This window comes from Rhinolophus ferrumequinum, chromosome 3 (genome assembly GCF_004115265.2).
Source record: "Rhinolophus ferrumequinum isolate MPI-CBG mRhiFer1 chromosome 3, mRhiFer1_v1.p, whole genome shotgun sequence".
Lineage (NCBI taxonomy): Eukaryota > Metazoa > Chordata > Mammalia > Chiroptera > Rhinolophidae > Rhinolophus > Rhinolophus ferrumequinum.
Window position 1 is genome coordinate 42,540,466 of NC_046286.1, and position 14,709 is coordinate 42,555,174.

At 37.6% G+C, this 14,709-nt stretch overlaps 1 protein-coding gene across 1 annotated transcript in view; it reads right to left on the minus strand.

The window, feature by feature from the left end:
• CEP162 (centrosomal protein 162) overlaps positions 1–14,709 on the minus strand; it is a 72,885-nt gene that overhangs the window by 6,888 nt on the left and 51,288 nt on the right. Inside the window, exons 23-26 of the mRNA XM_033103468.1 lie at positions 13,273–13,916; positions 10,531–10,672; positions 8,544–8,642; positions 3,228–3,362 (exon numbers count right to left, since the gene is read on the minus strand). Of these exons, the coding sequence (XP_032959359.1) occupies positions 3,228–3,362; positions 8,544–8,642; positions 10,531–10,672; positions 13,273–13,916 (1,020 nt within the window). The remainder of the gene's footprint in view (positions 1–3,227; positions 3,363–8,543; positions 8,643–10,530; positions 10,673–13,272; positions 13,917–14,709) is intronic.

Sequence of the window (14,709 nt, forward strand, 5' to 3'; positions counted from 1 at the left end):
TTACGGATGAGATTCATAACCTTTGGTTTGCTCTGATATTTTGACGGGTTCTGGGCCACATCCTGGAAGGCCACCATAACTTTTGGATCCTGCATGGCTGCAAGAACCTCAGGATCACTAAGAATTTCATTGAACCCAGGCATTCCTGCCATTCCAGGCATGCCCCCTCCCATTCCAGGCATTCCTCCAGGAAAATTAGTAGGCATTCCCCCAGGAAAGCCACCCGGAAAACAGCCATACTGAGCTCCTGTTTGTCATCTGGCTTCTTCTTCCCTCTGGGCGCTCTCATGTTCTTCCCGAGCCTTCTTAACTCTTTCCATTCTTTCTTTGATCTCTTGCTCTTCACGTTTCCACTCATATTTTCTCCAATGTTCTGCAATTTTCTGGGCCCTTGGTTGAACTTCAGCACTGCACTGGCATCTTCATCATAATCCAATGTACATGCAAGGGAAAAATCATGGGCTGCTTCTTCCCAAAGACCCAGGAGTCTATGTGCTTTCCCTCACCACCTGTAGGGCTGAGCTGAATCAGGATTTATTTCAATAGCTCTGTCACAGTCTCGGATAGGAGCATTTGGCTTCTGTAATTTGATGAAGACTCTGGCTCTCTTGGCATGCAGGATGGCCAAACGAGGATTCAGCTTGATGGCATCTGTGAACAAGTCAATGGCTTTCTATAGGTCACCATCATTTAGGGCATCAGTGGCAGCCACTTTTTTACCATTCGCCTGATCCATCATCTCCTCGGTTATCTCTATATTTTCATCTCCTATTTCTTGAGGGGTATCAATGTCTGGTTCAATCACACCTTTAGTGTCAATTTCTACATCTCTTTCCTCATTTGATGGTTCATCTGTCTTTATGTTTTCCTCTGCCTTCTTACTATCTGCTTTTTCTTCCTTGATATTTTCTTCTGATTTAGTTTTACGAGTACCAGGTGCTTTTTTACTCCCCAACCCCCACCCCCTGCTCTCCACTCACTCAGGAAACACATTGCCTCGATATGCAGAACACTCAGATCTTGCTTACACGTTTTCAGGAAAGGTTCATGGTCGGGAAGCTGCGGGAAGCGGCAGGCGTGGCTGAGGCTGTGGCCAGAATTCAGGCCTGGGCACTAGCTTGGCATGACCATGTGGAACTAGAATTTGTTTTGATGATTTCTATTTCTTTGTTGAGCTTCTTATTCTGCTAATGCATTTTTTCCCCTATTTTGTTAGTTTGCCTTTCTGTGTGTTCTGTAGTTCACTGAATTTCTTTAAGAGGATTATTCTGAATTTTTTGTCTGAGAGTTCACAGATCTCTATTTCTTTAGGGTCAGTTACTACAGCCTTATTAGTTTCTGTTGGTGGTGTCATGTCGATCTGATTTTTCATGATCCTTCATTTTTTTGTGTGTTGGTATCTGTGCATTGGTAAATGGTCTCTTCTTCAGTTTTACTTTGGCAGAGACAGTTCTTTGTCAGTCAGCTAAGCTTGGAGTTTTGTACAGGTCAGCAGGTAGCATCCTTGCCAGGTAGGGCTCACTGTAGGGGGTCTCTTTTTTGGGTGATGTGCTGACCTCACAGTTTGATTCTACAGATGGACACAGCTCCTGGGTGGTATCTCTACTTGGACACTTGTTCAAGGAAAAACTGTTTTCCAAGATCTCAGTGCTGGTTGCTGCAAGCCCCACCACCCTTTTTCTGTCACAATTTGATCTTCAGTGGTTGAGCCCTACAGATTCACCCTAAAATCCCCATGATGTGAGACCCGAGTGTGACTCTGGTTAAGCAACCTACAATGGTGGGCAAGTTACCGTTCTTAATGCAGTCCTTCTTGGTCTCTGTGGTCCAAATGGGTACTTTAGCCTCACCTCTGTGTTCCGAGATTTTTTATAATTGTCTTGTTTATGGATGGTTGCTAGTTGGTCTTGTGAAAGGAACTGAAGTTGGAATGGCCTATGTCACCATCTTGATGACTTCCTAATTTAGCATTTTACCATGCTGTGTATGGAAGTGAAACCCATCACCTTCTCTATAAATCAAGGATGCCCTAAAAGTCATATACTTTTGCTTTGCCAAATAAAACAGTCAAATTGAAATAATATATACATGATTTACATAAACACACACACGTCTTATTAATCACACTTATTTATAACACACCATCATTTGTCATAAGGCATAATATAGTATGAACCTATAACAAGTAAGGAAGTGAATATTAAGCATATTTATCAACAATTTACAAGCTTTTTCTAAAATAGTTATTATAAAGTGACATAAAGGTAGGCTCTGGTGAAATAGTGACACATTGTGATGTCTTAATTCTATGGATGATGGTATCTCAATATACAATGTGTTTTTAAGAGAAGTCCACAAATAAAGTTCTATAAGTAAAAATGAGAAAAAATTCATTAATCTCTTTGTTCTCCATTTCATTTTGTAGTTCCTATAATGATAAAAAGCTGGAATCTTGATATGATTAAATTGAGCTAGGGTTTCTTTGTGGAACTGAAGTTTACCATAAAGCTTCGCTTGTATGTAGTACTTTTTGTTTTCAAAGAATATATAAATTTACATTGTTGTAGACTGAATGCTTATATGCCCCCTCATCATATGTTGAAGCCCTAATCGTAGTGTGGCTGTATTTGGAGTAAGGAACTAATTAAGGTAAATGAGGTACCAAGGGTGCAACCCCAAACATGATTAGATTATGATAAGATTAGTGTCCTCATAAGACGAAGCATCTGAGATCTCTGTCGCTCTACTTCCCGTGCCCTAGCCCACAGTGCACATACCCACGAAAGGCCATCTACAAGCCAGGAAGAGAGCTCTCACGAGAAAATGAATCAACTGGATCCTTGATCTTGGAATACTAGATGTCAGAACTGTGAGAAAATTAATTTCTGTTTTTCAGAACACCAAGTTTATGATACTTTGTTGTGCCAGTCCAAGTCAACTAATACAATTTTCAAGCAGTTAGACATCAGCACCAAGGCTAATGCCTAAAACACATCATGCCCTTCTGCCATTTTAAATTTCTATTAATTTATCTGTTTGTAATTAAATATAGTAATCATATTACTAGTACTAGTGCTAGGCACATAATTTAAATGATCACATTTTAATGTAAATTTATTTCATATGAATATTTACTTTAAGAAGTAAGTTTTACTAGGGATGACAAAACTGTAGCAATCTGGAGGTACTTAAAATGTGAAGAACAATACAAATGTCTACCACCTTACCTGTTGAAGTTCCTGCTCTCTTTGTTTATGTCTCATTTCCATCTGTTTAATTTTCTTTTCTAAGCCCATGAAATGTTTCATCTCTGGTGTATGGTTTTCTTTGGCCTCTCTCAATTCTTCTAAGAGTTTTGTAATCTAAAATTGAGGTATAAAGTATGAGAAACTATGATAGCAAGGAATTCATTCATTTAAGAACGTTTAACACATTAGATAAGAACCTCTATATAAGAGGCTCTTGCTAACAAGCATATCTTGAGTTTTTAGAATAATTAATAGCTTTCATGCCCTAGGTTCAGGAAGTAAAGGCTCATCTTAGTTCTGAACTGACCTCACATTCCAAAGGATTTCAGATAATTGGATCACCTCCTCCCTCCCGTATATGTCAGGCTGGTTTATGGCCCTCAAAATTAAGCTGGGCACTTTTCTTTGGTGTATTCAGCTTTGCTACAAAGTATTTAATAGGGTGATTATTTTTAGGACTCAAAATACATTTTGTCAGTTCACTATAATTCTATTTGTAATCTTCTGGCTCTTATCACATTATAATTTATTACACAAATGTATGCATATAAAATAGACACAGTGAAGTCATGAACTCTTCCTGTGCTTGCTGCTGACACAGCTCCTGAGGTTGCAGAGGTGAGAGACACAGTCGTCTTCACTGAGGTTGCATCTAGCATAGTCCCTCCTTTTTCATACCATGGCCCACAGAGAACATGGTAATATTTTTATGTCACCAGGGAGTTAAATGGAGCGGATGTGAGGGATCTTTATATTGGGCTTGATGAAACACTTAATTGTATCTTCCTTATACCATATAATTTGCAAACTGTTAACATCAAAAGGCAAAATAACTTAAAAGCAAATGAAAATGGATAAAATTAACAAATTCAATAATGTTTTACATGGAAACACCCAGTACCTAATAACTGAAAATACTAAATATATGTATACACACACACACACACACACACACACACACACACACACACACACTCTTCCTAAATTAGATAATTTGTCTATTTTTAAGTCAGAGGCTTAAATATTTTAAATGTGGAACATCCTTGACAAAAAAAAATATGCAAACTTTAATTGGATGATTTGTAGAAAGGTAGGGAGAGCGTTAGAGAAAATGCTGTGGTGATGGGTGCTGGACATAAAAATCTTGTATCACAACAATGATTACTAAACATTGTAAACAAACAAACAAAAATGGTTCTGAACTACAGAAGTTGCCAAAGGCATTGTCATACGTGTAATGGTCAAATGTCACTTCAACTTCTGTCAACTTTCTAATGACTGAAAAATCATTTTGAGTTTCACAACATACCAGCATAACTATCTTGTGATCCCCAGGTAACCCTTTTCTGGTACACTGCCTGGGAAGGTTTTGTTCAAGTGAATGAAGGAGCTGAGTGAATTAGAATTCCAGGATTATGTGCTACGATGGAGAGACGCCCAAGAAACAGTGATAAGTGAGAGACACATAACTTAAAAAAGAGCTGGGCCACAGGATTCTTAACCTGAGACATGTGTATTTGAATCAGTCTTGAAGTACAAGTAGTAGTGAGTCATGACGTTATCATGTACTAAGCACTATTAAGTACTTTATAGATGTTGTCTTAATTAATTTTATTTATCAATCATTATATTTACTTACTGTCTGCTTCCCCAAATAAAATGTAAGCTCCATAAGGGCAGGGATTTGTCTACTTTGTTCTACTCACTATTCCTAGCACCTAGAGCTGAGCACAACAGAGTAGGAGTTTTATTCATCAATTAATTAATGAATTCACCTTTCAATGATTAAACATTCATTTGTAAATTACATAAATTCAGAAATTTGGTTCTAGACAAAGAATAAAGAGAACTTCCCTTCATTTGTATTTATTTAATAGCACCTTTAAGAGTATAATTAAAGTTAAATAACTATTTTTTTAAAAATTCTTGTATTTTAGTGAATTTATCCTACGAAGGCAACTGGATACCTAAGCAATGATGCATGATCAATAACGCTTCCCATTTCTTGAATACTACAGAAAAAAATCGTAACAACCTGAGTGTCCAATGATAGGGGCTTGGTAAACTCAGGCAAGTATTTCATTTTTCTTCACATCAATTTTTTCATCTATAAAATGGGAAAAATAGTACCGACCCCTTGGGGCTATGATGACAGCCACACAGAGCACATATTACAGTGCCTTGTACATACTAAACACTTAATAATAATAAGTTATCATTTATTTTCACTTAATTATAAAATGGTGTAACAAAAGTGCTAATAAAGATATATACTGACACAGAAAGAGTGACGTCACCAACCTAGTGAGAGGTGGTTCCTGACTTCGCTCCTCCTCCTGAGAACCACCACCACCAACTCTTCATGGACAAGAAACCACTGAGAGAATCGCAGAATGCCAAGGTGAGGCTAAAGCACCCTCCACCCCCAACCACAGAGACCAACACAGACAGCATTAGGAGGGTATGAGAATAGCTACATGTTGGCACCGCCACTCCCCCAGGCTGGTGCAGCACCACACCTAAAGGACTCCCTGACTGAGCCTACGGTTCCTCTCGTGGAACAAGAGAGCTCAGGGTGGACATCCAGCTACCCCAGCACGGTAAGTCACTTCTTGGGAGTCTCCACTCCAGTCTCGCCCCACAGGGATCGTAGGGGACTGTGTGGGGCTTGGACACTGGGAATCTGATTGAGACAAAGAAGCAGGACAGGGCATGTCACAACCAGCATTCAGACTTGGCAGATACAGTTCCTACCTGCCCAGCCCAGGTAGGAAACCCAGCCAGCAGTTCTGCTCATATGCAGACCAGGTCTGACGAGGGAACCTGGTGGAGTCTGCTTGATGGAGAGCCTCAAATCAAGAGGTCTGCCAGCCCGGGAGCCTGGTCTGTACCTGCCCAGGCAGGAGAGCTGAGTCTAGGCTGCCATACCGTTAGGTGAAGCTCGCAGCCCCACCTAACCAGAAAGCCTGACTAGAACACCCGGAAACCTGTGTAGCCCAGCCATAGGGCAGATAGTCTGGCAGGCAGAGCTGATGGTCCACAGAGCAAAGTCAGTGGCCTGTTTGGCCAGGGAGTTTGGTGTACTGACTGGCTAAGTCAACACCACAAAAAGTTTTAGCAGCACTGGAGCTGGTTCTCCCATTGTGCCTAGGCAGGTATACTAATTCGCAGCCCCTCCCACTGCTGAATAAAACAGCTCTCAGTCCCTCTGACCAGGAAATCTAACCAGAGCACTGGCAACTGAACAGAGAGCACAGCCTGTGGGTCTCCCTGCCTACACAGTAAAATAGTGGCTCCATCTGGCCAGAGGATTCAGTGCGCAGTCTTGTCTGATTTGGGTCCCCAAACAAAAAGCTGAGCAGGCCCTGGGGCCTGTCCTGCTGGCCTGCCAGGGAAGAGAAGCTAATTTGTAGGCCCATCTACTGCTGAGTGTAATATCCAGTCCTGAGTAACTAGTAAGCCCGATCAAAGAACCCAGGCCACCATGGAGCCCCCATCCTACAGCCTGGCTTTTACAAGGCCAGCATTATCCTGAGAACAGCCAGAAAAAGGCACTACCAGACTAATGGAATAATACTCATCCACAAGAAAGGAGAAAATCCTGGCATTTGTGACAACATGGATAGACCTTGAGGACATTATGCTAAGTGAAACAAAGCTGACAGAGATGAATACTTGATGATCTGATATGTAGAATCCAAAAACAGAAAACAAACAGCACCCCCCCCCCCCACACTCAGAAATAGACATCAGACTGTGGTTACTGGGGATGAGGTGGAGGGAGGGGAAACTGGATGAAGGTGGTCAAAAACCACCAACTTCCGGTTATTGAGATCAGTAATGTACAACATGATGACCACAGTTAAAAGTGAAGCTGTTAAGTGAGCACATCCTAACAGTTCTCGTGACAAGGAAAATAGCACTACTTTTACTGGGTTTTTTTTTCCTATCTGTAACATGATGGATACTAACTAAACTTACTGAAGTAATCATTTCATGATACATGTAACTCAAATCACTGTGCTGTACACTTAAATTTTTAGAGTGCTATATGTCAATTAAATTTCAATATGAAAAAATGAAAAAAATACTGACATTGAAATATTTATACATACAATATGCTTTAAAATCATATATGCATACAGACATACACAAATACACATGTATTTTGCATGTGTGCATGCATGAGCACACACCCTCACACTATTTCTATATCTCTATATATGTATAAATAGAAAAAACCTGGCAGGGAATATAGCATAATAAACATCTAGGTGGTGGGATCAGAGGTAATTTTATACCTTCTAATTTTTCTATGTTAATATGTATTAATGTTAATATGCAAAAGAATATACTGAATATTGAATACACGCTCAACAGGAATAGAAATGAGTAACACTAACAAGAATAATTTGACTGTTTTTCTGTTCCACCCACTAGAAAGCAAGCTCCTTGAGCATAAGGTCTTCAGGTATTTTATTCATTACTATATCCCAAAAGCCTGTAATAGTGACCAACACCTGTTCACTGAGTACTTAAAAAAGTAAACGAAGAATGCTAGGAAGTGGAGCATATTCCATTTAATAGCTTTAAAAAAACCCTGAGGCTGAGCAAGTTTAAAAACAGCAGCAAGTTAGTGGATATGGGTAAAGGGTAAATATTCTTCCTTCTGCATGAGAGGCTGACTTTGATTCAGTTAACTTTCTAGCTCTGTTCTCTCAATAAAGATGGATGTCTGTGTACCAGGCACACTGCTTGTGGTAACAATGCCCCAATTGGTAAAACTACTTGGGTTTGGAAGACTTTGTATGAACTGAAACACCTGGTGTGGAAAGGATTACTCTAAAATACTTTTGATACCTGGATCAAATTAAAAGGATCTTAGAGTAATAAAAATGGTGAGTTTCCAGAAAGATCTATTTCATATAATATTATTATTGGTGATCCAGCATTAATGTCATGATTGGTTTACCTAATCAAAAGTCTTAGTACTTAATGTAGAAATGGCTTTAACTATCCAATTTTACTGACAAAAAAATTAAACAGAAGAACCAAACAATCCCATTTCCCCACTGCCCGGCAAGTACTAACAACAAATACAAACATATAAATAATGTAATATCTGAGCTTCATCTGGGAAAAGTAGATTTTCCATAAATAAGTTAATATTGTCTTGACATGTGATATATTTTCATGTCTACTTGTACATTTCACTTAAAAAATTTATGAAATATGAATATGATTGAAATGGCTAAGATAAGTTTATTTTAGCCCAACGTTTTCGTTATTTCTTACCTCTTTCTGTAGGATTTCTTCTCGAACTTGAGAAACAACAAGAGACTCTTGTTTACCCTGCAGTTCATTAACTTGATTTTGGAAATGTTTTATAAGTACCTAGGAAATTATGTTAGAAGTACTGAGTTAATAAATCTCTTCCTTGAATATTATTTGAAAACTATAAGAAAGCCAGCTAATAACTTTTGTTTGTACTAAAAAATAAAAGATCCTAATATTTTAAAATCACAAACTTCTAACATAAATTCCCATAGGAATTAAGTTCATTGAATGAATTAAACTTATTGAATAAATACACTGTTTTATTTCTTTCAACATTTAATATAAAGTATCATACATATTACAAATTAATGACTATGTAACTACTTGGCTTCTTTAGTACTTTTCTTCTGAAGGCCTAAAAATCATCTTTTAAAATAAACCTCTATAAAGTCAAAGCATTTTGAAGAAAGTGGTCAATATTATCTTTACATTTTGTCATTAAGTAGAATAGTTTTTATTAAAGACTATTGACTAAGTAAAGATAACACAAGCCTAATATCTGTGCAATGTCAGTCTCATATTTTTAGACAAAGAAACTGAAATACATAAATACTTCCATGAAGGAACTGCAAAAACTTAGGAAAAATTCACATCTTTTATCTCTAATATTTTACTTTTATTGCTTTTATGATCAGACTATACTGACTTCCATTTAATTTAATTTCCAATATGACATTTAGAATTCTGGGAAAAATAACATATTTATGGCACTATGACATGATACCACTTTTCCCACCTCTCCTAGACTGCTCCTTACTATATAATCACTTGATATAATGTTTACATTGCCCACTGACACTCCACTGCTACTGGGGAAGAAGTCTAGAGAGGTTATCTGGAAGGCCGTATAATGGTTACTTTTGAAAAGCACAAATCTTTTTCATTGAAGTATTAAAAATAGTCAAAATTCTTTGTTTCTGAGCTATCTGAGATTAAATTACAGACCTCATTACATTTCACACTTAAGCAACCCAAATAATAAGGGCATTTTCTCACAAAACCATAGTAACATTTTATACCTAAGAAAGTTTATAATTTCTAATGTGCAGTCCATATTCAAACTACCGCAACTGAAGGATTTGTTTTTAATTAAGATGCGATTAAATAATTATAGGTAGGAGAAGTGGTGATGAGATAATTATTTCTTGAAGTTTTTACCCCTCAGCTTGTTTGTAAAATTAAAACCTATAGAAAAGATGAAGAGCAAAAAGAACATTCATATATTCTTCAACTTGAATTACCAACTGTTAATATTTTGCCATATTTGCTTTATCTTTTTTCTTGGACATACCTTTTGAAAGTAAGGTGCAAGTTCTATTTCAATGCTGTTTGTTCAACTTACAACCACCATAGATGGGTCACACAGTAAATATTCACAGATATTCCGAGGGACATACATAGCATCCAAGAAAGACACATGAGGAAATGCAGATGAGCTGTCAGCATACCCGGTCATAATTTTTAAAAGATTATGCTTCATAATGGCTCGCGATGTGTATTTCTATCTCTCTGTCATTATTTTATCCCCAGTGCCTGACTGTCTATAGGTACAAATCATTCTTTGTTTAATGAATAAGAGGTAAGGAGGCAAGAATGACTAGGTTAATTACTTGGCATTTGGGACTTGGGTTGGAGGGAGACGGTTCAACATTCAAGTACTAAGGTCCCAATCACAGTAGACATACCTCTCAGCCATCCATTACAACCTATTTAGGTGAAAATCTATTTGAGAAATGTAGGGACAAACCTGTGGAAACACTTAATTTAGAGGTATAATTTAAAGTAGAATAGTTAAACATATGATGGCATCTTCTCATATAAAAGCAAAATCAAGGCAACAATAATTTACTATTTCTATCACCAACTTCAAAAAAGTGAAGTTAAAATATTTCCAAATGTTGTGTTAGCAGTAACTGAAAAAAAAAATCACATTCAAGGCATCTACCTCTTGAGTTGCTATTTTACGATTTAGTTCAGCTACTTTGGAAGAAGAATTTTCTACTGCGTTTTGGCAAAGGAGTTTCTCTACTTCCCTCTGATGAGATTCTTTGAGAGATGTGATGTGTGCTGTAGTATCTTCCTTGATCCTTTAGAGCAAACAAAAGAAAACCAGATATACGCGGTTTTTCAACTTTGAATTCACAGTGAGCACAAACATAGTGTAAGAAGCCTGGAAATTAAAGAAGGGAGGGACAGGACCATTATAAAGAAGGGAGGGACAGGACCATTATCTATCTACCGCACTGAGCTAGGGCTTTTACATTATTGCCTGTGAGTTCTTATAACCACTCCATGAGCTCACTATTGATTGAATTTTATAAGGGCAAACGTCAGTTCAGGAGCTAGTGATGTACCCAGGGTTTCAGATCAGTAAGTTGCAGAGCTGGGGTTTGAGCCCAGACAAGTTGAACCACAGAGTCTAGGCAGGGCCTTCCTCTCTACCTCTAGACTGGGCCTGCACTTCCTGAGGGAATCAAAGGTTCTAAATGTTCTATTACTTGGATTTAAAGCAAAGGGCCTGTCATTTTATCTTTTAAGGTAAACTCAGATTTCTTGCCCAGATTCTTATTTGGATAATCAAAGTTGTTCCCTTTAGAATCTCTAATGCTTTGTCTCTAGGCAACATTCTCCAGTTTTTGGTCCATATGACTCCAGGCTAGCTGCAGGTTGTGAGAATAAAATGATCTTTCCAGTAGTTCTTAGGACACAGGGTAACTGAACCTAATTAATTTGGGGCATTGACAGACTATTCATTTGTCTCTGTGACAAAATTTATACATTCAAAGGCAGTTTAGTAAATGATAAAGTTATGACTAAAGAGTTGATACATTTGTTATAGGTATTTCCTGTCTTATTGGAGAATTTTAAAATGACAGAATTTTAATCAAAACAGATATTTAGTAAATCACTGTTGATACTTATTAATACAATTCCCAAACTAGAAACAAATATGTTAGCTGCTTATTTGACTATGAATATTCACGGAAATAGTGTGATTAGGGTCCTAAAAACAAGCATAAAGATCTAAAGCACCCATGATATAACTGAACCATAATAAATAAAAAAAACAGCCTAAATCCTGGGACTAGCAAAGGCTATTACTCACTTCTCAGACGCAGAGAAAAAGATTAATAATACTAAAAAATTATGTACAGAAAAATGTATAGGAAAAACCTGAATTTCAAATTATTTTTAGGAGTGAATGTCATTCTTTCCAAATAGCTTTACTGCTTCTATCTATCACATTCAGGACTAAAGAAACAAAGTTTCAATTTGGAAGCAATATGGTTCCCATGGTGACTCAATGAGACGTGCTGCCAGCCAATCAATAAACATTTGTTAGGTGCTTCCTATACTCACTCTTCTAGTAGAAGCTCTACCAGGTCCTACCTATTCCTTCCTTCAGGCACTCATTATGTAGTATTCTGATGGCTCCAACTCTGTGTTCCTTTAGTTAGTCAAATATACTGAAGTCTTATCTTAGCCTTTGACAGGCAGAACGTTATATATTCTCAATATATGTTATATCATTTCATAATTAATATGTTGCCTCACAAACATTAACTTACACATGTTTTTATACACCCCAAGATATTTTAAACCTCACAATCAAACCTACAATTGTTTGCAGGTTGCAAAAGAAATATAATCTTAACATCAGTTCTCAAGGAGCTGCAAGGCAGTGTTATGATTAGTGCTTTCTTGGTACATAAATTATATAGGAGTTGGAGGTAGAAACAGGAAACTTCCTGGGAAGCTCTAGGAAGTATTTTGTGGTAGGACTTAAAACATGAATGAGTAAAAGGCAGTGAAGAAATTTGGCAAGTTAGGCACAGCAAGTCAGATTTTTGAGAAGGGAGAATGAAGAGGAGTCAGGAGTCAGTTAAAAGGAACAGAAATAAAGTTTACTAGTCAGAGCTGCCAAGACATGGACGTTAGGGAGGAAACTACTTAAGGAAGGCAGTATTATCAATGATGTCAAGAAAAATGGGGATGGAGAAAACTCCACTGGACCGGGAAAGGTCATTACTGAGAGCAGGTTTAAAAGAATAGTGAGGATGACAGCCATATTTAAGAGAAAGTAAGATGGAAAAAAAAGAAGAGGCTAATTGTGGAAAAAGTACAGAAAGACGGAGAAAGAGAACCAGAACTGGTTTGATCAGGTGAAAAAGCATGTTAGAAGGCTCAGAGGAAAAGAGACAGTAGATAGTACTTGGAGATTCTGAGAAGGAAAAGGATGACTTTAAAAGTTCAAGGCATGAAGGGATATGATTAACAGGTTAATTTGAAGAGGTATATTGGAAGAAAGGACCCCTTCTTATAATGTCAACTAGTATTCAAAATAGCTGTTTTCTGACAGCAATCTGTCTATGGCAATCGAAACTAATTTGCAAGGAGGCCCACTGGATCAGCTTATTAACACCTTTGGGTACATGCAGATAAACAAGACTGGTCAAACCAAGGACATAGCTTGGGTTGACATGGAGATTTAGGTTCATCAGAATCTGGGCTTCCAACAGCTAGAGAATCCTAAAACAGATCTATGCTCAGCGATATAATACAATTTCTTAAAATTTGGTTATGACTTCAGTTCAGGGTCAAACTAATTAAACAGAAGAAATACATCTTGTAATCTTTAAACTTTTTTCTTTTTATCTCCCCATATATTTACAGATTCACACTTTACCTTTTGATGGAATTCTCAAATTGGTTCATAGCTACTTCAGATTTCATCTTCAGCTCATTCCTCTCCACAATTAATCTTTCCAGTTCGTTTTTCAATCTGTAGTTTTCTTGTGAAACTTCTGAAATATGGGAATCAGTAAAAGTATGTGGATGGTAAAGCTTGCCACCCAAGGTTCCAGGGAAGGAGACAACATCTCCTTTACCTGGATGCAAAGCATCTTTCTTCATCCTTTTCGCAGTCACTTCCTCCCTACCCTTAGAGTTCTGATTAGATAGCATCGTTCTTCTCTCCCTCTGAAGCCTCTCCACAGTTTTCAAAAGGTCCTGTATTTCTCTTCCCTTTGCAGCCAGTTCCTCATTGAGTCTCACCAGTTTAGCTTTAGTATGAGCCTGTTCCACCTGGAATTCGATAGACTGGAAATCTTTATCATCTTTATCATTCTTCTTGAGTTCCAATTCAGCATTCTGATGTTTAAGAGTGTCAATTTCAGCTTCAAGTTTTCTTACAGTGATTTGATGGGCTTCCTTAGTGTCGTCGAGTTCCTTCTCTAGTGCTTTAACCCTGTCATGTTGGTTCTGAGGTGCTTCCTTCAATTTGTAGGCAAGTAGCTGCTCCTGCTCCTCTAGTCTCTGTTCGTACTGAATCTGAAGAAAAGAATCCATGTAATGCCAAAACAGCTGCTAACAAAGCTAACACTGTTAATGAAGCCCTGCATTCTACCAGGTCCTACCTACTCCTTCGTTCAGGCACTCATTACATATTCGGATGCTCCAACTCTGTGTCAGAATAGTGAAGTCCTAGCCTTTGAAGGGCAGAACATTATATATTCTCAATATACGTTATATAATTTCATAATTAACATGGTGCTCATAAACATTAATTTACACATTTTTGTATACCCCAAAACTTATTTTTAAGCCTCATTATCAAACCTGTTATCGTATAACCTTCTCTATACAAACTGACAAACTATATACTCTTTGCAGATAAATAGGGAAAGCAACTGGGGTTACTGAAGTCTTTAAGAAATAGCACATTTTCAACTTTGTAACATCAATTTAGAGATCTCACAGGGAACAAGTCAGCTTGGAATTTATATCCTGGAGATTTAGTATTATAAATGAAATAACCTAGTTTATTTTACTCTGTGGAAAGAATCACCAATAGTGTCTGTTCATTCATTCAATGAATACTTATTTAGCTATGACTGAGTGCCAGGCACTGGGCCAGATTCACGGATAAAGAAACTCAGTTCTTGACTTCAAAGAGTTCACAGCCTGGTGAGGAGAGCAACATGGCAAGTTTCAATATCCTATGACAGCTGTGATAATGGGCCTATGAACATGTACATTTCAGTGAAAATATTTTCAACCATGGTAATTAAAAAAAACATTTTATATTGAACATATATCAGAGATGCTGTACTCTGCCTTTTCA